General features: G+C 32.7%; 1 protein-coding gene across 1 annotated transcript in view; it reads right to left on the reverse strand.

Moving 5' to 3' along the window:
* Positions 1-269: 269 nt before the first annotated feature.
* The window catches only part of LOC145259975 (bifunctional purine biosynthesis protein ATIC-like), a 75,100-nt gene continuing 49,560 nt past the window's right edge, over positions 270-25,809 (reverse strand). The window contains exons 11-19 of the mRNA XM_080117968.1: positions 25,296-25,381; positions 23,377-23,466; positions 20,275-20,403; positions 17,029-17,121; positions 14,815-14,888; positions 12,019-12,127; positions 11,482-11,541; positions 4,060-4,155; positions 270-674 (exon numbers count right to left, since the gene is read on the reverse strand). Coding sequence (XP_079974094.1) covers positions 555-674; positions 4,060-4,155; positions 11,482-11,541; positions 12,019-12,127; positions 14,815-14,888; positions 17,029-17,121; positions 20,275-20,403; positions 23,377-23,466; positions 25,296-25,381 — 857 coding nt within the window. The 3' untranslated portion in view covers positions 270-554. The remainder of the gene's footprint in view (positions 675-4,059; positions 4,156-11,481; positions 11,542-12,018; positions 12,128-14,814; positions 14,889-17,028; positions 17,122-20,274; positions 20,404-23,376; positions 23,467-25,295; positions 25,382-25,809) is intronic.

The raw sequence follows: 25,809 nt of genomic DNA on the forward strand, positions 1-25,809 counted from the left end.
AGTCATTTAATTCTACTGACGTTTATATTTCATTGGTACAAGGTTTATTAACGTGAAAAGCTCCAGCTTCCTAGAATAAAGGTTATCATTGTACCACAGCCCCACTTCTCCTGGCTAAGCATTTATCATTGCAACAGCCGCCATTCACATAATTAGCAAATAAATGGCACATTTCGATAACAGCACTTACATGAAAGTCATCTTTTGGAGTCATTTTTCAGGGAGAATATTTTAAGAAACTTGAAATAAGTAAAAGATTAAATTCCACGTTTTGTTTTAAAAACTAAAACTTTATTCCATAGAATATAAACAGAACAGTAGTTATAAAAAAAATGAAAAGAAAATCCAGTATTTGACAGGAAAAAGATGAACAAATATTTTGCTCTAATGTTTAGTTTCCGGTTATCATGTTTTTTTAAAAAAAAAAAGAAAAGAGAAAAAAAAAGAGAGATTCAAGAAAATGGTGAGTATTACAAGAGGTTGATTGGAACAAAAATAGTCATTTTATTCTGTAAGAAAATGAGAGGGGTGGGTGGGATAAAATTACCACCAGTTTAATGATGGAAGAGTCTCATATTGGTATGAGCAAGGACTATGTTATGATCATCACAGGCTTCAATTATGACTGCATCATTGGTAGAGCCAGCAGGTGAGGCAATGAATTCAACTCCACTCTGCGGGAAAAAATTTTTGTAATAAATTAAATGGAAAAAAAAAATAAATAAATAAAATGCAAAAATATAAGAATGGATAAAATTTTAAAAATGGACAAAATTAAAATGAAAAAAAAAGGATAAAATAAATAGATAAAATAAAAACTAGTTTAATTCCCCAAAAATATATGCTGAAATTTTTTTAATAAAATTTTTAATTTGAAACTATTCATACAAAGCCAATCTGAAAAGTAGCATCACTGGGTTTGCCGTACGAGTTCTGAGAGAAAGAGTATCTTGAGTATCTAACTAATAACTTTTTCTGCAACTAGAAAATATTTCATTCCCAACCAAAACCTCTAAATGTAGGAGCCAAATACATCCTAAAATGGAATATTATTGCCACATCTTGGAAGGAACTTTCCTGCCTTGACAGGGTTCAAAACCAACCTCGAAACCTAGTAAGTCATGTCCTTTGCTCCTCCTTGAAACCTCTTTCTCACAGAAGAACAGTTGCAAGTCTATTTCTATTGGTATTTTCATGGCAAGAAGGTTGCGGAGTTGGAGTCAGAGTTGGAGCCAAAATTTTTTTATCCGACTCGGACTCCTCAAGACCAATAAATTTTTTTTTTTTTTTTTTGTAGATAGTTTTCCTGTTTGGTGTTACCAGTTGCACAATTCAGCAGTTTTTGTATGGTTTTGCTTTTATTTTGGAGATTTATCGTATTTTGCACCGTACTACAACGCTTCTACTTCATCAAGATATTTCTGTCCATCGGATCACTGCAAATCCTGTCTGGACAGCTGTTTTCGTTTTGGTTGTGACATGACACAGGATAAATGAATATTCTGTCTTTGAGTGAGATCACTGTGGATTACATCGGATAGCAATCTGTTTGTAATCTGAAAGTTACCCAGTTCTTGAATCAAATGGAATTTGGCAATTGGATTAGTCTGGGATTGATCCGAACTACAATCTTATCCGAAAAAAAAAAAAAAAAAAAACAGGCTTAAATTAATAAGAACCAACCCATGTTACCATAGCCTTTTATCGCTTTTTCCTGTTTTTCCTTTGATCCTCTTTCCATAAAGACAATATTTTAACAAATTTCTTCTCTGTATGTCTTTATTCTCCTCTTCTGATGAGAAGCGTTTGGCTTCAAAATGCCATGGCCTAAAGAGGTTTCCCTATCCCTAAATATTGAACTGATAGCATAATAAAATTTCATTATAAATTTTTTATCCTTTTATTATCTTAACTTATTCTATAAAGCTGGTTGAGTGTATATGTGAGTATATATTTATCATACAAGTGAATGTTAAACGTAAAAAATAATATGCATGAAAAGTATTTATAAAATGCTTGCTGAATTGATGTGGGAGGCTGGTATATGGATCTGCAGAATAGATTTCCATATAGGAGGTCAAGGAGTCGGGAGTCGTAGTCGAAGATATCAAAGGAGTCAGAGTCAGCATCCGACTCCGCAACCCTGATGGCAAGTGCTCAACCAAACTTCAATCTATGATATTCCCCTCCCTTGCAAACCACTCACAATAACGATTCGCCTAGCTAAAACATCTGTCAACAATTTCCATAACTATCTGTGCCTAAATCTAAATTTCATGAACAAAATTTCTTTCCTATAACTTCCGCCTGTGGAACTCTATACGGTATGGCTTCAAGCCAACTACACCATGGTTCTTTTCAAGTTCTAAACGTAAAAAATAATATTCATTGTTTTAAACAAGTTCTTTCACGTGACTTCCATTTCTTTTCTGTTAAAACTAAAAGAAATAGTCAATTGGATGAATCTTGAAGGTGTAGAGGCGACCAATAAAACAATAGCAATGGTGTTGAGCGGCATCACAAACGAATCCTTCGAACAAAGCAGAGTAGTGTGGGAGAGAAAGATGGGATAATGTGATGTATTTGACTCTGGTGGGAAAATCTTTTAATGCGGAAACTATATAGTTTGCAACTGAAATTAATCGTTTGAGACGCCAGTCCCATTAATTTTTCAGACACACTATAAAATAGAAACCATCTTGAAAATAACGTTTTGAAATTTTGGTGCTTGTTAAGATAGAGTTGACGGATTGATTTTTTTAAATATGTTGTTTTAAGCAAAAACAACAGTACTTACTTAATTGTCATGTCGAAAATAATATATCCAAAAATTATGAAAATTCATTAAGTAGAACACAACTGCTACTGTGTTTTTAGTAAAAAAAAAAAAAAAGAAAAAAAAAGAAAAAAAAGAAAAGAAAAAAAGAAAAGAAGAAAAGAAAAGAAAAAAAGAAAAAAGAAAAGAAAAAAGAAAAGAAAAAAAGAAAAGAAAAAGAAAAGAAAGAGGAAAAGAAAAGAAAGAAAAGGAAAAGAAAAGAAAGAAAAGAAAGAAGAAAAAGAAAGAAAGAAAAGGAAAAAGAAAAGAAAGAAAAGAAAAGAAAGAAAAAAAGAAAAAAAAAAAAAGAAAAGAAAAAAGAAAAGAAAAAAGAAAGAAAAAAGAAAAGTAAAAGAAAAAAGAAAAGTAAAAGAAAAAAGAAAAAGAAAAAAAAGAAAAGAAAAAAGAAAAGTCCATTTCTAGGATCTTAAAAAAAAGAAATAAAAAGTTTGCAATTAAGGTGTTGAAAAGGGAGATAAGTATGTCCCCTGTATTCGCAATCATCGTTTAGATCTAGAAAAAATGCAATTTAGCCCAATTTTCTGTAAAAATTACTTTTAACTATAAATAATTTCAACTTGATGAATTTTCATAATTTTTGGAGAAATTATTTTCAACATGACAAGTAAGTACTGCTGTTTTTGCTTAAAACAATATAGTAAAAAAAAAAAAAAAAAAATCGATATGTCGACTTTCTTAAACACGTAATTTATTTAGATGATCATTGATAATTTGGATTATTCGTAGCTAAGATGTTATTTCCATATTGTTTCAACTGATGTAACCTCAGACATTCTTCAAGTGAATTTTGTCAAGCTTAAGAATCTGTACATAATTTCTAATAGAACCCTTTATTTAATGGGGGGGGGGGGAAATCTTGCATTCATTGTGACAGCCATGACCAAGTAAAAGTCTTACCTAATTCATAATTGTATTCTTTGATGGCGTATAAGTGATACTCAATTCTAATTGACACTCTTCTGGAGATTGAAGGTTCAATCCTCAAAGCAGGTGGTATTAAGAATACAATTACAAAATTACTTAAGACTTCTAACTGGTCATAGCCGACAGAATGAGAACAAGCTACCCCCAGCTGAATTTAATAAAGAATTCTGTTCAAAATTCCATACAAATTTCTGAATTTAATTTTGAACAAGGAATCCTGTATTTTTATTTAAGAAAAAATTGGTTTGCTAAATAAATGATAAAAAAACTAAACAAAACAAAAAAAGAAGAGATCTTACTTGATATGCACGGTCAATATTGTCACGGAATGGAAAGAAAGCATCTGAACTCAAAGAAACTCCTTTTAATTCTTGGATCCAAGCCTTTCTCTCATCCTAAATAAGTTAAAAAGAAATGACGTCACGAAAAAGAAATATTAATAGAAATAATTAATAAAATAATGATGTCACAAGTAGGAAAATTCATTGAAAATTAGAATTAGACAATCATAATCAAGATGAATTGGATGCAATAAAAAAAAAAAAGAAAAAAAAAAAGAAAGACTTATCAAAATTATAAGTAAAAACCACTACATCCAATTCCCTCTCTTGAGGCCATATTAGTGGAAACTTATGGCTTTTCCTCTTCATGGTCTGCAAAAATCATTTCCCATTTCTTTTCCTTTCTCTCTTGCTCTAATCAATTCTGCCAACCTTTTCCACATATCTCCATATTCCAACATGAAAAATTCCAAGAAACAATAAAAGATTAAATCCAGAACACAAACTCCCAACATAACACCCCCACTACCAGGTCTCCTTCTCCAACATTAGAGGTCTGCGTTCCAACCTTCCAGAGGTTGAAATCCAATTACAGAAGGCCAAACTTGACCCATTGTTCCTGTGCGAAACTGGCACTGGACCGACTATTTCTCTAGAGGAGTTTATGATTAAAGGATACTTCAACTTGACATTAAAATCTGACCAAGATCATCATGGGCATGGAATATGTGCTCACATTAGAGATGGCTTTCCATGTTGTAGGGACATCTCCTGAGCAGATCCTAAACTGTCTTATATGTGCTTCCGAGTAACACTTACTGACATACTGGCAGCACTGCATTCATATTTGCCCTCCATTGCCCCTACAATAGTGCAGTTACCATCATTGAGAGTATCTCTGAGAAAATTGACCACATTCTGTCTCCTCATCCCTCGGCTAACATTCACGTTTGTGGGGACTTCAATGTTCACAACGTTGAATGGTTAGCCACTCAAACAAAACAGATGGTGAGGGGAGGTTCTGTCATGATTTCTACATAGCTTATGACTTAAAGAGATTGTTCAGAACCCACCCATGTGTCCAACACTGACACGGATAGTGTACAAGTCTTCTAGGCCTTTTTCTTACAAATTTGTCTGGAAATGTGCTCATCCTCTATGATGTTTCAATTAAGATAAAAAACAAAATGTAATAAGTCCTCAGATATACCTCTCTATCATACAGTATATCAATACTCTAACGCTGACTGGGATAGCTTTCGAACATTTATATCAGATATACCTCTGTGTTCTATGTTTAAAAAAATATGTCATCTATAGCATCAAACCTGACTGAATAATTAACTGTCAGTATAGACTACCCTCCAAGAAATTCCAGTAAAAACCTAACAGCAGCCACGGTTCACTATAGACTGCCACTGCTATTGTAAACAGAAATTACCATTTCCATTGTTTGCAATGAAATAGATACTCTAAAACTAAAACCACCTTTAACAGGGCTCTACATAGCGAATGAAACAGTCGCATTTGTGAGTGATTTTTCAAAAGTGGCGACTAGAAATAATAAAACGCTTATCTTTTGGCGATTGCATTTCTTTCACTGACAATATTCTAAAACTCACTACTGAGTGAAAAATATCTTTTCAACTTTTTTTTTTTTTTTCAATAAAATGAACAAAGTTAAATTATTTAACAATAAAAGTTTAATAGGACAATATATTCTTTTTTTTTTTTTAACGAAGGCTGTTTAAAAACATATCTGAAGAAATTAGAATGTTTATACCTTCAAGTATCAACATAAAATTTGTTGTATATTTAGAATTACACTTATTTAAAAAAAACGCAGAAAAACATTTATGATATACATGCTCGTCACAGAACGAAAATGTCATATTCTAAAAATCATGTGGGTTTGGCTAGTAACTGTTCTATTTGACTGGTAACTGAAAATATTTAGTTGTAAAAAGTCAACTAAGGATAAATTTGTCCATAGAGTCCTGTTTAAGACTGCCAGCAACCACTACAAAACTAATAAAGAATGCGAGGGAGTCATATGCTCAGTCCATTAAGTCTTAGCTGAACAGCAGCTTAGTTCTCACCAGTTTTGCTAATAACAAATAGGGTCCTGAACGAAGGCGTGTCTTCTATCCCAATCATCATCAACGGACCGGAGATAATTTCATCAGCATCTAACAAAGCAAAACACTTTGCCAAGAACTTTGCAGCAAATTCTATCCTTTGCATTCAGGGCTCCCTACCTCCCGTATATCCTCCTGTGATTGAAAACGCTCTATACAACATACAAATATCTGTGCGTAATGTTGCTAAACTTATCAAAAACCTTGATTCCAGTAAAGCCTTGTAGGAGATGTCCTTTTCTCTTCCCTGCAACCTCTATCTCACAGAAGAGATGTTGCGAGTTTGTCTGCTTTATCATTATTTTCATGGCAAGTGCTCGAATGAGCTTCAATCTATGCCCCCCCCACCCCGCCAAACTTTCACAAGAAACACTTGTCTAGCTGAAAACACTATCAATAATTCCCCCCACTCTTTATCTGTGCCTAAACCTAAACAGATTCCATGAACAAAGCTTCTTTCTTAGAACTGCACGCCTGTGGAATTGTCTTCCGCTTTCCTGTTTTCCAGCTGACTACAATATGGTTCGCTCCAAGTCCAACATAAACAAGTTCTTGACGAGCCGTTCCACTTGAGTTAACAAATTTACTGAATTTTCATTAATAATGATTACTATATTGTCCAATTGACTACTGTACACTCTTAACCCTTATCTTCGAGTGGTCTCTAGCCTTCGTAAGTGGTTATGCCTATGTAAAAAAAAAAAAAAAAAAGCAACTAACCCTTTAACCGGAACTAGCTCCCATACTTACAAAACTGTTTAAACATTGCCTTAAGGAAAAATGCTTTCCAACAACATGGAAACATTAGTTTGCCCTGTATTTAAAAATTCTGGAGATTGGTTGTCTGCCTCTCAGTACAGACCAATCAGTTTCCTGTGGGTCACAAGTAAGTTGCTTGAATCTGTGAGAAATAGAGACGTGGTCAACTATCTCAACAAAAACAACCCACTTAGTGACATGCAATATAGCTTCCGTTGTGATCTACAGCTGATGTGCTAACTGCAACATTGGTGAATCTCTTAACAGGAATTTCGTATCTAGGACAATTGCTTGAAATATAAAAGGCTTTTGAAAGAATATGGCTTAAAGGTCTACTTCACAAGAATAGCTGGAAATGTCCTCAATTATTAAATTCTTTCTCTTTGATGGGCTTATAAGAGTAGTCGTTGATGGGCAGCAATCAGGAGCTCACAGTATAAACACTGAACGCCCTCAGAGTTTCATCCTGGGCTTCAACTCTCTTCCTGATCTTCATCAATGATCTCTCAAATCACATTCTTAGATCATTCGTAGACATTTATGCAGATGACATGACAATTTAATGCAACACTTCAAAGGCCAGCAATGACCAAGATCTCTAATTCTCTCTCTCCTGACCATAAGCATATGGTGCAATGAGACAAAAGGTGGATAGTTAATTTTAATGCATCTAAAAAAAAAGCTTCTCTCTTCCCATCATCAACGCTCTGACCCCCATCTGGTTCCAATTGAAATGATTGGCTCTCGTCTCGGGGGAAGCATCACGTTTTGACAAGCTTCTGGGGTTGACCTTCACCTTTGATCTGAAATGGAACATGCATAAAATCCGTTGCCAAAATGACCAGGAAAATGGTTGGATCATTCTACCGCACCAGTAGATATCTCACTGCTGATGCAGTCATCTACCTGCATAAGAGTACAGGGTGTCCAAAGAGTCACTGAAGGGTTTTGAACTTAAATAGATTCTTTATTTTTGATATTAGCTTCGCATATTAGCGCTCTTTTCAAAACATTATTCATGACCGAATTTGTGAATTAAAAAAATACTTAAAATATATTATGTCCAAATTTGTTAATAATTAAAAAATATTCAGAAGATATCATGTTCAAATCTATATATCTATGAAAGTGAAAATGTCTCTGCATGTGTGTGTGTGTGTGTGGACATTTCTCCACCAAATAACTCTGTTTTCAGCCTAGAGACTTGAGATTCAACATTGAGATTTGGGAAAATCTTTTTAAATCAGTTTTTGGCCAGAAATTTGGCTGTCAACAATTTGACCTTTGAAAACTCTACCAAACTCCTCCGCCAATTTTGGGTCTAAACACTTGAAATTTTAATGTAGGTTACTTGGACATGGATCAAACTTTTTAATTTGATTTGAGCCCAAAAAAATAAATGTTAAGGGGTCAAAATTGGAGTCAAAGTTAAAAACAATTTTATCTCTGCAGTCTCTATTAAATTACTCAGTCAATTTCTGGTTTAAACATTTGAAATTTTACATAAAAAGGGTATTCAGAGATAGGACAAGCTTTTTAATTGGTTTGAGTCGAAAATTTGATCTGCCAAGGAGTCAAAGTTCAAAAGCTTTGATCTTTGCAGTGTTTAGCAAAATACTCAGCCAATTTTGGGTCTAAACATTTGGAATTTATACATAATGGGTATTCAGACATGTGGCAAGCATTTTAATCAGTTTTGGGGCGAAAATTTGGTCAAAGTTGAAAGAGTTGACCGTTGCAGATTCTACAAAATTCCTTCGCCAATTTTGGGTCTAAAGAGTTGAAATTTTAGATGTAGGTAACTTGGACATGAGTAAAACTTTATATTTTGATTTGAGACAAAAATAATAAATGTTAAGGGGTCAAAATTGGGGTCAAAATTAAAAAACATTGACCTCTGTGGTATCTACAAAATTACTCAGACAAATTTTGGTTTAAACATTTGAAATCTTACATACAGTCTATTCACATGTAGGGCAAGTTATGAACAGTACATAGGGCTCGAGCAAAGCTGGGTCGAACTGCTAGTTTGTTAATAATTAAAAAAAAAAAAAAAAAAAATTTTCAAAATATATCATGTCCAAATTTAATAAAAAAAAAAAAAAAAAAAAAAAAAATCAAAATATATCATGTCCAAATTTGTTAATAATTAAAAAAAAAAAAAAAAAAAAAAAAAAAAAAAAATCAAAATATATCATATCTAAATTTATCAATATATTTCATTAATAAAAAAATAAATTTCTTAAAAAAGGGGGGAAAAAAAATCAAGAAATAGATGAGTCTTGACCAAGTTTTCAACAACAAAAAAAATAAATAAATAAATTCACATCTTTATAGCAATACATCCTTCTTTTAATTTATAAAAAAAAATTGTTTATTTCTAGTGGAAAAGAGAGTTAAAGACAAAACTCATTGTAAATTAACAGTTGTTTCTTTGCTTATTGCTAAATGACCCATCAATCATTTTATGATCATTTATAGGCATGTAGATTTTAGGAGCAGCGACTTGTTTCCAAGTTCTAATATTTTTAGTTCAGTGAGTGAGTTGGTCGCCTTATATAGTGCTGCATCTGCTGGTGGATAGTATACTGTTTGTTGTGGTTTATTTGATCTGTGGTAATGTTGACAGATTGAAAAGGATTGATATGCCACAGAGACAATGAAAAGGATTGATATGCCACAGAGACAAATGTTATAATTCAGACAGTAGCAAACAAAAAAAAAAAGCAAAAATAAAATAAAAAAATGTAACAAAAATGAAATGTTTAAAAATGTAACAAAAAAAAAATGTTTAAAAATGCCAATTAATGAAAGTCATCAGTGATTTTGGGGACCAGCCCAAAAGGTGAGAAGGAACCTCCCATTCATGGTAGCAGAAAGAGATTCAAAATAGATGAAGAAAAAGAAAAGGGTGTACTTAGAAATCCATTGGCCACTCATTGTCTGATAATGTATTCTTTAGAGTTGGGAATTTTAGAATATTACAGGTTATGTATTATTGAGAAGTGCAAGTTGAATTTGATTGGGAAGGGGGGGGGCAGATGAAGCTATGCTCCTCTGATTCTCAATATAAGTCAATGCATAAGTGACTCCACTCTGCTCGCCTGCTGATTCTACACCATTAAAAGACTTACTCCCGTACTTAGGATTGAAGGTTGAAATGACTAAATTTGAAAATTGCCATCCAGACTGGAATATTAAGAAATCAGGGACTTTCGAATATATAATCTTTAATGAGTAATTATTGCTATTTTATAAAGATAGGAGCTTGGTAAAAGTAACCAGCCACCTCTTCCTCCACTGTAACACTGTATTATTATCTTATTATTTTGTATTCATTATTAGAAAAAATTAAGAATAAGGTAAATTTATAGATTCTTCAAAGTCTACATTTTTACTTATATCCATTTTTCTCACTTTACAAGTAGAGAAATTTAACGTTGCCAGAAATTGAATGAAGATCAATGAATTTTCCACATTTCCAATACTTTTGTTGTCATCAAAATCAGTGAAAACACCCATTTTTCAATCAAATTGATTGAATGCCTACTCTAGTTAGAGACCCACCAGTGCACCAGGAAGAAAGTTCACATGCCTACCCGGAGTGACTTAATCCATAATACATTGTAGTCTACATGGCACTGTAAAGAACCTACTATTGAATTTATAAAATTATTTTATATAATGGCTTGAAATTAAAGTAAAGTATCATGGTTCAATTGTGCTCTAAACAGAAACATTCATTTTGAACACACCCGTCTTATCAAAAAACCTACTGTTGATTTTATATGGCAGGCTTTTCTGCTTATGCAGTGATAAAGCTTTTCAAATGCACTTATAATGTTAGGCAGTATAAGGGTGTTAACTTTGGTCAAAATCAGACTGCTTCTGTTGAATTTTTTTTTGTTTGATTATCAATTTTTGATACAGTAGAACCCCATGATACAGTGGCCCTAGGATACGTTTTTTCAGGTTATAATGTGGAATATGATGCTTTTCTGGCCCCTGATCATAGTATTTGCCCTGCCTTACGGTGTTATTTATAATGTTATTTGATTATATACATGTGTATTATATACTGTAATGTATTTTGTTACTAATTTTTAATGACGTGTCCCGGGTTTTTACTGTACTTACCAGAGATATTCCAATACAAAACCTATCTAAGAACACTCTCAGACATATGAAGTACATTTGTGTGAAATTTCAAAAATATTGACCCAACTATTTCGGAGTCTATAGAGAATGAACTTACACATGTGCACACGCACACTGTTTTAAGTAGAGATAGAGATTTCTCTTGGTCTGAAATCTGAAATTTTCTTGCAGCCTGCAATCAACAAAGTTTGGCGATCTTGAGGATCGATTCCATTCAAATTCCACCAACAAAGATTCTTGCATTCAAGTTTTTTTGATTCATCCAATGTTTCCTTGACCTTTGACCTCAAGAATCCTGCATTTTCTTATCCAAGAGTCACTCTTCTCAACATAGCCGACTGACCCATACATCAAAACTCTAGAACATTCCCACATATTGACTTACCTCAGTAAAAGGACTTGGTGGATTTTCCATAAGGTTTTCCCATGCGGATTTTTCCATATCCTAGAAGAAAAGAGAGTGGTTACAAGAATTTTTATCCAAAAGAATGTATTTTTTTCGTGGGCATACTCTGAGTAACTAAGATGCGTCTAAAATATATATATATATTTGCTCTGCAATAGTATTGAGCACCTTCCTCAAGTTTTTACTATTTACCAGTTCTTATATATATATAGAGAGAGGCAGCATTCTTTACTATAAGCATATTTCATTAAAAAACAGACAATTCCTGTTTTCACAGTTTTGTTTCTAATCTTAATTTTCTTACTCCAGACAAAAACTGGCTGATGTAGTTGCCATAGTCATTGTTAATCTGAGTACTTTCGGATCCATTAACACTGAACTAATTACCAGTATATCATTTGTTATTAAATACATGAATTAATAGTGTTACTAAATTTTATTTTATTAATATTTGTGTTTTGGACTTTAATTATATATATATTAAATACAACATGTTTAATATGAATTTCAACTCACCTGTCCCACAGTTCCAAGCACATAGATGTCAATTGCATTAGAAATTTCAGCCCTTTTAACACCTTTCTTAAATTTCATCCCTAAAACTTTAGGATGCTGACGAAGCCACCTTGAGATAAATAGAAAAATTTATACTTTAACTAATACATAAATCATTATATTCAAAATACATGCACAGCATGGATAAAAAAAAAAAAAAAAAATCATATGATGGAGACTGGTCATTATAAAAAAATAATTTTTAAAACATTGATAATTCAGTTCTTATCCAGAATTCCCCGTATATTAAAAAAAAAAGAAGAAAAATATGCATAACGCACATACACGCAATGAAACAATATCATATTCCAAAACTTATGTAATTGATCAAGTAGTTTTATTTTATTAAAAAAAAAAAATAATTTTTAAGCAAGTAATGGGAATTTATAAGCATTACAACATAAATTTCGCAAGATTGAATTAATGTTGAATTATCTCCCCTTGTTTTTTGTGTTTTTCTTTCAATTTTCTTATCTATATAAATAAAACAGTAGATGTATGTGTGCGTGTGAAAATATTTAATCATAAACTCTTAAAGCACTGATCACACAACACCGAAATTAACAGGAAATAATAATCATACACCAAGGATGGTTTATAATGAGTAAAATCTTTGTTTGGATGGATAGATAATGTATGCAGAATCTGACCGCAAGCTCAAATGCAAAAATGTTCATTTTAACTTGCTGATATATTTCTATTACTTTTGCACATGCACAAATTCTTTAAATCTTTTTTTATCTATCTGTTGATAGCTCAAATGGTAGAGAATGCGGCTGGAGTGCTAAATGTTTTTGTTTTGATTCTAGCTGATGGCACCAAAGTCATTTAAAAAAAAATCTTTTGAAATCACAACTATATATTAGGTACAATTTAATATTCATAAGAGTCTGTAATAATACAAAAGCTGCACGAATTAAAATATATTTAAGCGCATTTTACAACCCCCCCCTTAGTTTAAAAATAAAATTATTGGATCAATTTACATTATTTGTGGAATACACAGTGCGTTCCAAAAAATTTGACGATATTTTGCAGGCCAATAATTTCGCCAATTTTCGTTGAAATGACCTTAAATTTTCACAGCTTGTATGGAAACATTTTATTTTTCATATTTGACATTTATCTTTTTTTCAGGTGGAGGAATACTGTTCACTTCAAAAGTCATTTTGCGTGTTGGAATATGCTCGTGCAGTGGAATAATTAAGATGGCGCTCATATTGAACATTTGTGAAACTCATGAAAATGGTCATAGAATTTACAAATCTTGTGAAAAAGGCAAGCTCCCAGTTACGGACCCATATTGAGGCGGTGATTGAAGCTGAAGGTGGCTACATTGAATAGATGTCAGCTCTACTACAGCATCAAGTTACCAGATTTTATTTTTTTTCAATAAAAGATTTAAAATAAAGCTGTAGTGCTGTTTTTTTTTTTTAGGGTGACAATTTTATCATTTCTAGCCTGAATAACCTTGCAAGTGAATATTTTTTTTGTAAAAATATAAACTCTTGTTTAGTTGCATATTTTAATATAGAAATTTTATTTTAGACCATCAGAAACACAGAAAATATACGTCTTTGCATCTTTAAAAAAAAAACAAAAAAAAAACAACAAAACATTGTGTCTAACGCTGGGAATCGATGAATTTCATAATTGAAAAGCCTGAACAACATTTGACAAAGCCTGCCCAAAAAAACCTACACTGCGCATATCACCACTCTTTTCATGACAACAGATTTGAACTGTCTTATTTCACACTAGTAAGGGGATTGTTTGGCGAGCGTTTATTCAGCAGATTTTCTGATTTTAACTGGCCTTCACATTCACCAGATTTGACAGCCCCTGACTAACTGTGCACAAAAACTAACCAATTCCTTCTGATGTCAAGATTTCTATTTGTTTTATTAGTTTTTCCCTCTAAAAAATCCATGTGACTCAACAATTTTATCATTATACCCTGTATAGGGTTCATTTAATATTAATGTTAACGTTTATCCGGCAATCCATGATATATAACAACACCAATAACTGTTAGTTAACATGAAACATGTCCGTTGTTAATAAACATTTGCCAGAACACAACGGGTAACACCGAAGCAAAATATAGTTTGTTGTCTATTTTTACTTTAATTGACATCTAATATATAAAAGGCAAAATGGATGTGCGCTTTTGTGTATGTCCAAGAAACGATGGCTTCTCGACAAGGTTACTATTTTGGAGAACTTTCCTTATACTCCCTAGATTGTAATATCTCAGATTCGAAAAACGGACGTTGTCTATCTTTATTTTGATCGAGTTTTAAAAAAATCCATGGTTCCCAGTATTTGTCTGTCTTTTTCATACAAAAGCAAAACTGATCGGAGAGAAGGCACACCACCTGGCCCTCCCGCTGGGACGTCCAGAAAGGCGATCAGCTTTGATCAATATGGGAGGAAACCCTTCATATCAGACAATTGCTATAAATTAAGACACTGCCAGAGTTCCCCAAAAGCTTAACTGCCCTACAGCCAGAGTTAAGTGCGTGATTCTTATCCACTATATGGCATTATGGTTAACATCTCTAAATTTGAACGCTTTACACTTCCTGTTGCGTCATAGTGTAGCGATAAGATGTCAGGTTTTGTTTCACTTTCTTTTCCGTCTTTGCGTCGCAGGTTCGAGCCTACCTGCCTGTCTACTACCTCTTTGTTTTTTTTGCTCCAAACACTCAGGTACCCCCCCCAGTTTTATATCATAAACAACATGCACATACTCACCAATTGTTGGCCTTGTCACCTGCTAATCTCGTACAATGTATACGAGACTGTTGCCCAGCACCAATACCAATAACCTAAAGACAAAAAAAAAAAAAATCAATCATCTATATATTAATATGATAGCATGTGTTATGAAGTTATTTATTTTGTGTGTCACACTTACATTCAAGTAACTATCGTTTAACTGTTATGAACTTCCATTTCTTATAATAAATAATTTTACCAAGAATTCTTCATAAGTTTTGGTTTCGGTTATAGATGAAGGAACTCAAGTTATATATATATATATATACATATATATATATATATATATATATATATATATATATACACACACATACATACACACACACAGTACTATTTTTTTTCCATGAGTTTTGGTTCAAGCGATGCACCCAAGTCATATGGATATTTTTTTCTTTTTTTAATTGCAACTCTATAATATATAAAAATCAATAGAACATTAACTCTATAATAATATATATGAATTAAAATATATTTAAGCATACTTTATGACCGGGCTACAGTGGGCATCCCTGCAAGCTTCCGAAAATACTTTGGCAGTTTTAACAAAAGAGCTACAATAATATCAGAGTGTCTACATTTACGTCGAACATCTACAGAATGCCAACATCAATACATTACCTATGAATGAGTCCCCTGTGGAATTTCCACAGATCTTGCTAGTTAACAGATAATAATAAAAAAGCTGAATTGTGAAAGGCATCAAGAGAATTCTTCACCTTCCCTTTGCTCCTTCTGATTTTCGGTTATTCCCTAAGCTCAAAGAAAACCATTGAGGCGGTCAATATGAGACAATTGAAATGAAAGAGGCTGTGACGAGGGTCATTGGCACACTCACACAAGAGGACTTCCATGAGGAATCCAGAAGTTGCTGGAACGGTACAACAAATGCATTGCAGCCGGAGGAGATTACTTCTAAGGGGACTAGTTTCATGTGTGTACTATCAATTAAAGTGCCCATATGAAAAATGAAAGAAAACATATTGAAGGCACCCCATACGTTTTTTTTCAACTACTTTATTTAATGTAATAAAGTTTTATAAGATTAACGCAATTTAATGAAATGAGTAAAATAACATTGATTGCAAAAGTTAATAAATGTTAACTGGTACTGAATGTATTTAAGTTGTAGGCGTATCACTTTTCCAGCGGTCCTGGATATGACCTTAAACTAAAACTAAACTAAGCTTTAACATTACAAAAAAGAGATCTTTACTAAATACTGAGTATTGTCTAATCTACTGTGTCATAGCTGGAAAAGTTGGTCGGTTGTTTTTGTTTTGTAGTGTTTGGTTTGGTATTTTTATAGTGGTTTTTATCGTTTTTGTCCCCTGCACTGCAGAACATGAATGAGTTTGACAATGGGGGAGGGAAAAAAGTTACAGTATTAATGTTTGGTACATTTTAAGCTAGGAAACCAGTCAGGAAGTGGTGCATATAGAAAGAGAAAGGTGAAACGGGATGAAGGAAAAGGGAGAAAAAGTGGGTTGTTTTTGTTTTTGGTTTTTGATTTTGCAGAAAATAATTAAGTTTTGCAAAAGGAAGTAAAAAAAAATTAAAAAAAGCATCAATGTTAGGTGCATTTCGTCTCAGGTAGCCAATATCTTCAGACAGCCTGATCTGGTAACACCAGCTTGTAGAATAGATTGGTTGGTTGTTTTTGTTTTACGGCATATCAGCCCTTTTCAGGTTATTTAATGCCGAATTCAGTGATTTAATGCCGAATTCAGTGATTTTAAAGAAAAATTTTCTAATAGAATATATTTTTTTATAAGTCGGTTTCTATTTAACTCATAGTTGGGACCCTAACAGCTACTACCACTCCGGGTCAGAGTGGACCTGAGAGCAATGGCAATTAAAGGGTGGCTCCACGCTCCCTAAAGCCCGCAAGCTGGGGCCCTCACCATCGGATATAGTTTAAGGTCATATCCAGGACCGCTGGAAAAGTGATACACTTACAACTTAAATACATTCAGTACCAGTTAACATTTATTAATTTTTGCTATCAATGTTATTTTACTTATTTCATTAAATTACATTAATCAAGCCAAAAAGCACATGTTCATTCGTCCAAGCTGCCATCTTTGTTTTCTAACAACAAGCAAGGGAGATCACTCTACAAACTTATCATAAAAGAATAGAACTTAATACAAAGGGAGATAATTTAATAAATATTACAAACTTACTTACCTGACCATCACGTGCATAACAGACGGAATTTGACTGCGTGTATTTCAGGGCGATGCTGGCAACAATCAAATCTCGAATCGCAGATTCAGGAAACTAGTAAAAGGAAAAAAATAAGCGAATTAAAAACACGATTATCTGAAAAAAATTAAATATATAAATTACAAACACGATCATTTAAAAAAAAAAATATAGAATAAAATTTCCAACAAAATTTGAAAATCGGTTTCTGGAAATTTGGATAAGCAAGTCAACATGTGACACTGGTGGTAGGGCACCCGTCGTTGCTCGGTCATATAAAAAATAAATAAATAAATAAATAAAAAATCAAGGCTATCAGCCGAAAGCAAAATCGAAGCCAAAATTTTGTATTAAAAAAAAAAAAAAAAAAAAAAGAACACATGTGCCAGGAGCGAACTCGCATAACTGAAGTTAGTAACTGAACGCTTTTACCAATGTGGCCACAATTACACAGATGCTATGATATTGCAAATTTAGTTATTTCTAAACAAAAGAAGGTATCGATGATTATCACATGCGCAATTTACAAATCTTGAAAAGTAGGTTTTTATCTGAACTTATCCTTCAAAGAAAAGGCATTTCTACACAAAATAATTGACCACCTTTTATGATTTTTGGAGATGATTTGTCCGAGAGATCGCTCTTTCTAATGATGCCAAGTTGGTGCATGTATGATGCACATGAAAAAGTTTATAGTAGACACATAAACACACAGACAGTTCCTCTTTATATAATAGATTAAAAGGCGTTTTTTATTGGTGAAATTAAATACTGCCTTTTGTGCTTTAAGCAAATGTTTTTTTTAAGTCAATCTAAAAAATTCTTTCAAGAAAACTCCAAACTCTTTCTAAAAGAAAGACAGTACTTTTTTTAAAATAAAGAACTAACTTTGAAAAAAAAACTATCTTTCAAAAGAAAAAAGAATCCGAGTTCTGTTTTAATTGCACTTCGAGTGTGCGTGTGTGTACATATATATATATACACACACACACACAATTGCTTTAAGTATATGCAGTGATTTGATTTGGCTAAGAGTTCTTTTTTTTCTCACGAAGGTGTTCAAAAAAAGTAAGTGCTAAAGTTTTAGCTATTGTTATTTAAAAATTAGGTGCTTGTACAGTTTAATTAAGATATTTAAAAATGAAAATATCGAAAAAGAAGTTATATTGTACGTAATCGTTATGGAACGAAGTTCCCTGAAAAAAAAAAAAAAATCTTCACTTAATTTCATCAAGTAGTTTTTATTTTACAGCGAAAAAAAAACAATTTGTTATGATACCGAACAAAAGGTTTGATTTTTAGGAATAAAGGCTAGTAATAAAGATGGGGAGGGAGTGTCGGCTCTTTCACTGGAGTTATCTCCCCATGGCGTGTTCAACAAATTTCATAATTTTCAATGCACTGTCATAAAAACGTGTTTTTCTGCTGTAAAATAAAAACTACTTGATCAAATAAAAGAAATTTTTTTCTGGAGATCCTCAGTCCAAAACGGATACGTACAATATAACCGTTTTTTTCGATATTTTCATTTTTGAATGTCTTGATTAAACTGTACAAGTACCAAAAATTATGTACCAGATGAAGAATAAGGGAATTATTTGTGTTACTATAATGTCTTCTTCAAAGAAATCCAGAATATTCCGCATTTTGTTGATTATCTCAGTTTAAGAACTGAAGAATACAAACTTACAGATTGGAGAAGAAAAGTGATGGCGTGTATACTCGAATGCTAAGAGGTGTTCTTAACATCTCTTAGCATTAGCACCACATGAGAAAACAACACTACAGACACCTTCCTGGGATTTTAAAAGAGAGACAGATTTGGTAATTAGGGCTGAAGGCGAAGAATGAATTTCTCAGCAATGTTTTTTTTTTGTTTGTGGATACTAAAATATAAAATAGAGATGTAGAATAGGGAGACCACACAGTACTTACATCAAGCAACAAAAGACTCACAATGCGCCTGTGAAGACCTACCTGGTGTAATGGAGGATAGGGTAAGTGAGATGATGTGAGAGAGCCAGGAAGATCCATTATATTACTACAACTGGATGATGAAATGGTGAGTATATACCCTAATCAACTGAGAAACGAAAAATACTGGTTCATTCTCTTATATTAGAAAAAAAAACAAAAAAAAAAAAAAAAACAGAAAAAAAAACTACGTATGATGTATGTATTTGTGACAAAACGAAGATATCATATTCCAAAAATTACGTAAATTGATCAAGTAGTTTTATTTTTGTAAACAAATTCATTTTTAAGCGATTAATGGAAATTTATAAGCACTGCAACATCTCGCTTTGTTTCTTAAGATATTTTACAAAATGATGAAAGACAGTTACTTCTCCGATGCTCATAAAATTTGATTTTTTTTTTTTTTTTACACAGGCATAACCACTTATAAAGGCCCAGGGGCCACTCGAGGATAAGGGTTAAAGAGTGTACAGTAGTCAATTGGACAATATAGTAATTGTCAGTAATGGAAATTCAGTAAATTTGTTAACTTAAGGGGAACAGCTTATCAAGAACTTGTTTACATTAGACTTGAAGACAACCATATTGTAGTCAGCTGGAAAACGGAAGACAGTTCCACAGGCGTGCAGTTCTAAGAAAGAAGTTTTGTTCATGGAATTTACATTTAGGTTTAGGCACAGATAAAGAGTGGGGTGAATTATTGATAGTGTTTTCAGCTAGATGAGTGTTTCTTGTGAAAGTCTGGTGAGGGGGGGACCATAGATTGAAGCTCAGTCGAGCACTTGCCATGAAAATAATGATAAAGCAAAGACAAACTCGCTACATAAAAATAAAATTACTCGATCAATTTATGTGATTTTTGGAACATGACATTTTCATTTCATCATGGGCACATACGTCACACAGATTTTTTGTTTATATTTTTTAATATAGGTTGGTTGGTTGTTTTTGTTTTACGGCATATCAACCCTTTTCAGGTTATTTAATGCCGAATACAGTGATTTTGAAGAACAATTTTTTAATAGAGTATATTTGTTTTTTTTAAGTCGGTTTCTATTTAACCCATAGTTGGGACCCTAACAGCTACTATCACTCCGGGTCAAAGTGGACCTGGGAGCAATGGCAATTAAGGGGTGGCTCCACACTCCCCAAAGCCCGCAAGCTGGGGCCTCACCATCGGATATAGTTTAAGGTCATATCCAGGACCTTTAATATGGGAGTGGGTTCTGGATAAGCCCCCCAAATACTTACTTCGTTTCTTTTAGACGTGATGTTATCAAAAAGGCTCTTAGTGATAGGAGCGTTGTTACGCTTTTGTTGAAGTTGTAGACCGAATAAAGTTCTAGTTTCCATTTCTGGCGCATCATATTCAGGGTCAATCTTTGAAAGGAAACAAAAATCATTTAGAAAGCAAAGTTAAAAAAAAAAAAAATAAATAAAATCCAAAAAGTAATAATTTGCATGTGACCTCATTGTGTTACATGACATCAAATTATGTCTGACACATAACAAGCATATCTCCTGTCATGTCATGTTTATGGTGAATGCTAGTGTATATTTTTCTATTTCCTTTTCAACTGTACTTTTCATGACACCAACCACGTATTCAAAGTATTGCTGTGTTTATCAAACAAATGACAAATTCTTTCAGATAAAAGAATTTGTCATTTGTTTGATAAACACCACAATACTTTGGATACGCGTTTGGTGTCATCAAAAGTACAGCTGAAAAAAAGAAAACAATCGCACTTTATTTTACAACCGGCATAAGGCGAAGAGAGAGAGAAACTTTTAAACAATGGCTGTATTTCTAAATTGCAATATTCAGCCTTTATAGTCACAATATTGTCTGCTTCTCCATTTGTAATTATAGGAAATACAAAAATTATAAAGTCAAATCACATTCCTTTTATACTAACATTTATATATGTCCTTCGTATAAATTAGCAATAAAATTATGCACTTAACTACGCTACACTTCAATTTCTTGTTCTTTGTCAGTGGAGGAGAAATCCTTCACGACTGAGACAATTTTTATTTTTGTTCCTTTTCTTCACATTAAAAAAACGACCCTGCTGTCTAACTCTGTCCCGTGGGGAGACATTGTAAATAGGAACAATAAAATATAAAAATATGAACTTTGTATAAATTAGTAGTCAAAAAAAGGTGCTTGTTAAGATAGAGTTGATGGATCGATTTTTTTAAATATGTCGTTTTAAGCAAGAACAACAGTGCTTAGGTAATTGTCATGTTAAAATAGTAATATATCCAAAAATTATGAAAATTCATTGAGTAGAAAATTATTCAGTTAAAAGTAATATTTATGGAAAATGGGAGGAAACTACATTTTCCTAGATGTAAACACCTTGAAGATTGCAAATACAGGTGACATACTTATCTCCTTTATCGGCACTGCAATGGCTAACTTTGTTTTAGACGGGAGTGAAACTTTTTTTTTTTTTTTTACTAAAAACACAATAGCAGTTGTTCTACTCTTTGAATTTTCATCATTTTTGGATATATTACTATTTTTGACATTGTTACATGAAAAGAGAATTAGTTAAATGGAGCACAGTGATAGGTCTGAACTCCTGATTACTCCTTTACGTTTTGTTGGGATAGATTTTTACTTTTTGGTTATTAAAAAGTCTCCATTTTAAGATTTCTGTGATATGCTTTTGGCTTTCTACTTCCACTAGTAGTGTGCCGTTATTCAGTTTTTGACCATTTTTGGTTTGATACTTGAGAAAATTTTCTCTATTTTGAAGGGGGACACTTCTGTTATTGGTTCTCCTTCGATTGCTTCAATAATTATGAAAAAAGGTAGATTTTGAACAAGATTTGGGTGTTGTGATTCTGTTTCTGAATCTGAACTAGATTTGTTTGAAATTTTACAATGGTTTCTCTTTTAAAACTTTATTTGCCATTTAAATATTTTGAACTTTTCATTTCTCTTGCTCCCCACCCGCCTTGGAGCCCTATTTGGGAAGTGTTGGGGGGGGGGGGGCTCATTCACCCCAACACAACAAGGATACAGGAGATATATACTCTTCCTGCTGATGGACTCAAGCACCCATGTTTCCTTCGTCCTTTCTAATGGCCTCATTTCTAGAAAAGATGTTGGTTTTCCAGCCGTGTTTTATCCATTCTTCAACAAGTTGATTGACCCTTCAGCCACCGTTTACTAAATCAGTTTTTTGCCTAATGTGGGGAGCGTGAGCGTATTTTCTTGTTGTGTTTGTCTTGATTTAGTGCTAGTCATGACCAACCGATTGATTGGATCGAGCCTATCCAACCACCTGTCTTAACCCAAGTAAGGGACAAAGTGGGGTGTTGCACCTCATGTCCTACTAGAACCTTGAACATGATTTGCTCAACCACCAGGATCCCGTCCTTAGGCATTACAGGTTGCCACCCACGGTCAACAGGTGACCCCATTGAGAGACTTTTACTCTCTGCAGGGGGGCAGTCTGTGTATTCTAATGCCCCACTGACAGGGCCGATTGGGAAGTAGGGGAAGAAGAAAAAAAAGGCGGGGAGGGAAAAGAAGGGGGTTGTTTTTTTTGGTTTTGTAGAACATAATTAAGTTTTATAAAAGAGAATAGAAAAACAAAAAGGAACATCAATGTAGGTGCATTTCGTCTCAGGAAGCCAAAGGACAGCCTGATCTGGTAGCACCAGATTTTCTCAATATAGGAAAGGGTTCGAAAAGTTAGAAAAAAGGAGAATCAGATTCAGATCAGAGAATCAGACCGATTCTCAGTTAGAGTCAGGGCACCCTCTTGGAAGTGGGAGGCTGAGAAGGAACCATGTAATAACTTTGAATTCCTGAAGTACAGAATCATTTCCGACTGATCGAAGAATAAGCTATCATCATGTTTTTTATAAGTGCCGTCTTTCTGTGTTCATCATTCCAACGAGAAAAGGTAATGTGTTTAATCATTCCAGTATGTATCAATGTATACCACTTCATCCTCTCATCAAAGTATATGTCTTGTGAATATCAACTCTCTCCGTATAAATGTCTTCAACATGTACCTACTGTCACTCTGTCTCCTCTCTAAATGAACATTTAAAATGTGTGTGTTGTCAACTACAAGGAGCATTTAATAATATATGTACAGGCCGTCACATAAATATGTGCCTCCTATGAAACGGATAACATAACATAACAACATGGAAATTAAGTACTGTTGTTTTTGCTTGAAACCACATACTTAAAACATTGATCTGTCAACTAATCTTGACAATCACAAAAAAAAATTTTTTTTAAAAAGTCACATTTCAAAAACATCCCTGCTAAAGTATAAAGACAATAGGAATAAATGAATATTTAAAGAGCCAAACACTTACATTTAAGACACAGTAGTTGCCATTCTTTTTCTTCTTAAGGATTTCTAGAGCCTCTGTTTGATAACCGGGGGCGATGACACCATCAGAAACCTGAAAACGAATCAAAGATGATTTGAGGTTGCTGCAAATTTGTTTTCTAAAATATGCAAAAAAAAAAAAAAAAAGGAAAAAAAAGAAAAAATAAAAGAAAAAAAAAGAAAAAAAAAGGAAAAAGAAAAAAAAGGAAAAAATAAAATTAAAAAAAACAAATAAAAAGGAAAAAAAAAAAGAAAAAAAAGGAAAAAAGAAAAAAAAGAAAAAATAAAAGAAAGAAAAAGAAAAAATAAAAGAAAAAGAAAAAGAAAAAAAAGGAAAAAGAAAAAAGAAAAAAAAAAAAAAAAAAGGAAAATCAGGCAAAAACAGCATAATTGGACTCCAGCCAAATATAAAAACATTTTTTTTTTTTTTTAACAGAACCTAATAAAATATCTTTTCAGAAATAAGAGTTAAATTCATATCATTTGCATTCTTCCTGTTTTGAGTGTTATTTGCACAACATTTTGATCAATGTTGATGTAACCCCCGGACCTTCTCCAGATGTAGCTTGTCGAACTTTGAAATCTGCCCATAATTTCAAATGTAACCTGTTATTTAATCCACAACGGTAGTATGCTCTCATTCCATCAGCTAGGTAGAATTCCTAAGTTATTCACAATTGCACAGAGAACTTTTGATTTTCCTAAATGTAAACTTTACAATTGAATTTCATCAAGTACTCTATCCACTGCGTCATGGGTCCACAAATAATATGAATAATCAATCCTCATCTCAAAAATTTGGAAACATAATGGTTTGAATATAATTTTTTTATGAAGAGGATTTTTTGGAGACTATTGAGTGAAATATTCAAAATTTAAACTGTTTATTAATCTATGTATAAATACACTTGTACGTTTTTATTTTTAAAAATGGCAGACAAAACAGCTGTTACTCAGAACATTTGATTTTCTTATTTAAAAATTCTATTTAATCAATTTATATATTTTCTGAAATATTTTTGTATAAAAAATGTTTGGTGCTCATACACTTGTGTTACTGTGCTATTTTTTTAAAAATTGTATATTCTAGTTAAATTCAAGTTTTACTGCATCTTTTTTTTACTAAATTGTTAGGTGAAAGTACAGAATAATTACAAAACGCCATCCTCTTTTCATATGAGAAATGGCTTTCTAATTAATAGTGCTATTATTTCAGTATGGTAACATAAGTGTATCAGTACCAAATCCTTTAAAATATGTAATCAATTATAAAATAATAAAAAAATAATAAAAAATAGTGAAAATTAAAAAAAAAATTAAATTCTTTATTTAATGAATTTCATGCTTTCATTAAAATTTGCTTATGTAACTTGCCACATGATACAGATGCAAAATTGCCAGAGATTGGGTCATAAACAACATAAGTACGCCCCCCCCCTCCCTTTTTATTTAAGAATTCTAATATAAATCCATTTCAAAAATTCTTGCAATATTTTTTCTATAATGGGGGTATAATTCAAGAAAATTGGAAGGTTCTACTTATAGACACTGGCGATAGAAACTGACCAATCAAATGGAGTCACGTTCTACCAGGAATCAATCAGAAACCGGAATCACCTCATAAAAATATCAGACCTTTTAGAATTCCCACATATAATTTTTTGTGTCCACACTGACAAATTTTAAAGTTCAAGACATATACAAATTAGCTACCCACCGAAAACCTTTTTTCATCTCCAGGACTTATACAGATTAGCTAACCATTGGAAACTTTTCTGAAATTAAAATGGCTTTTAATTCAAAATATGTAAATTGGTTATAAAATTATAAATAAATAAAAAGTAAAAAATTAGTTAAAATTAAAACAATATTACTCTCATTAATAGAAGAAAACATAGTTACCTCACGTGAAATTATCTTGGCTGTGGGCACGTCACACACATCTGAGAGAGCAATGAAATCTCCAAACGAAGACATACGATCGGCACCTTAAAAGAAAAGAAAAAAAAAAAAAGATGGTTTCTGAATTTTTGAGATGATGAACATATAATTTGCAATAATAAGATTATTAGGACTATTTTTATCATTTTCAATGTAATTTTCACAATGTTTCAGCCGATTTAAACTAATATACCAGAACTATTTCCAAGAACTTGTAGCATTACACACGTATTCCCGTAGGGGTGTGTATATATTCTGTACGCATACACACGTGTACGTAACTAGTGTGTTATTGAATGCCCGTCTGTTCTTCATATAAGTATTTACGTGTAATCGGCTAGTTTTCAAAATGTCATCTGGTGCATGTTCACATATAACGACAAATAAGGGACAGAATAAACTTGTTTTTTGTACATAGGAGTCACCACTTATCAAGGCCCAGAGGTCACTCAAGGATAAGGGTTAAAGAGTGTAC

This window comes from Euprymna scolopes, chromosome 35 (assembly GCF_053919585.1).
Source record: "Euprymna scolopes isolate OS-2025 chromosome 35, ASM5391958v1, whole genome shotgun sequence".
Classification (NCBI taxonomy): domain Eukaryota; kingdom Metazoa; phylum Mollusca; class Cephalopoda; order Sepiida; family Sepiolidae; genus Euprymna; species Euprymna scolopes.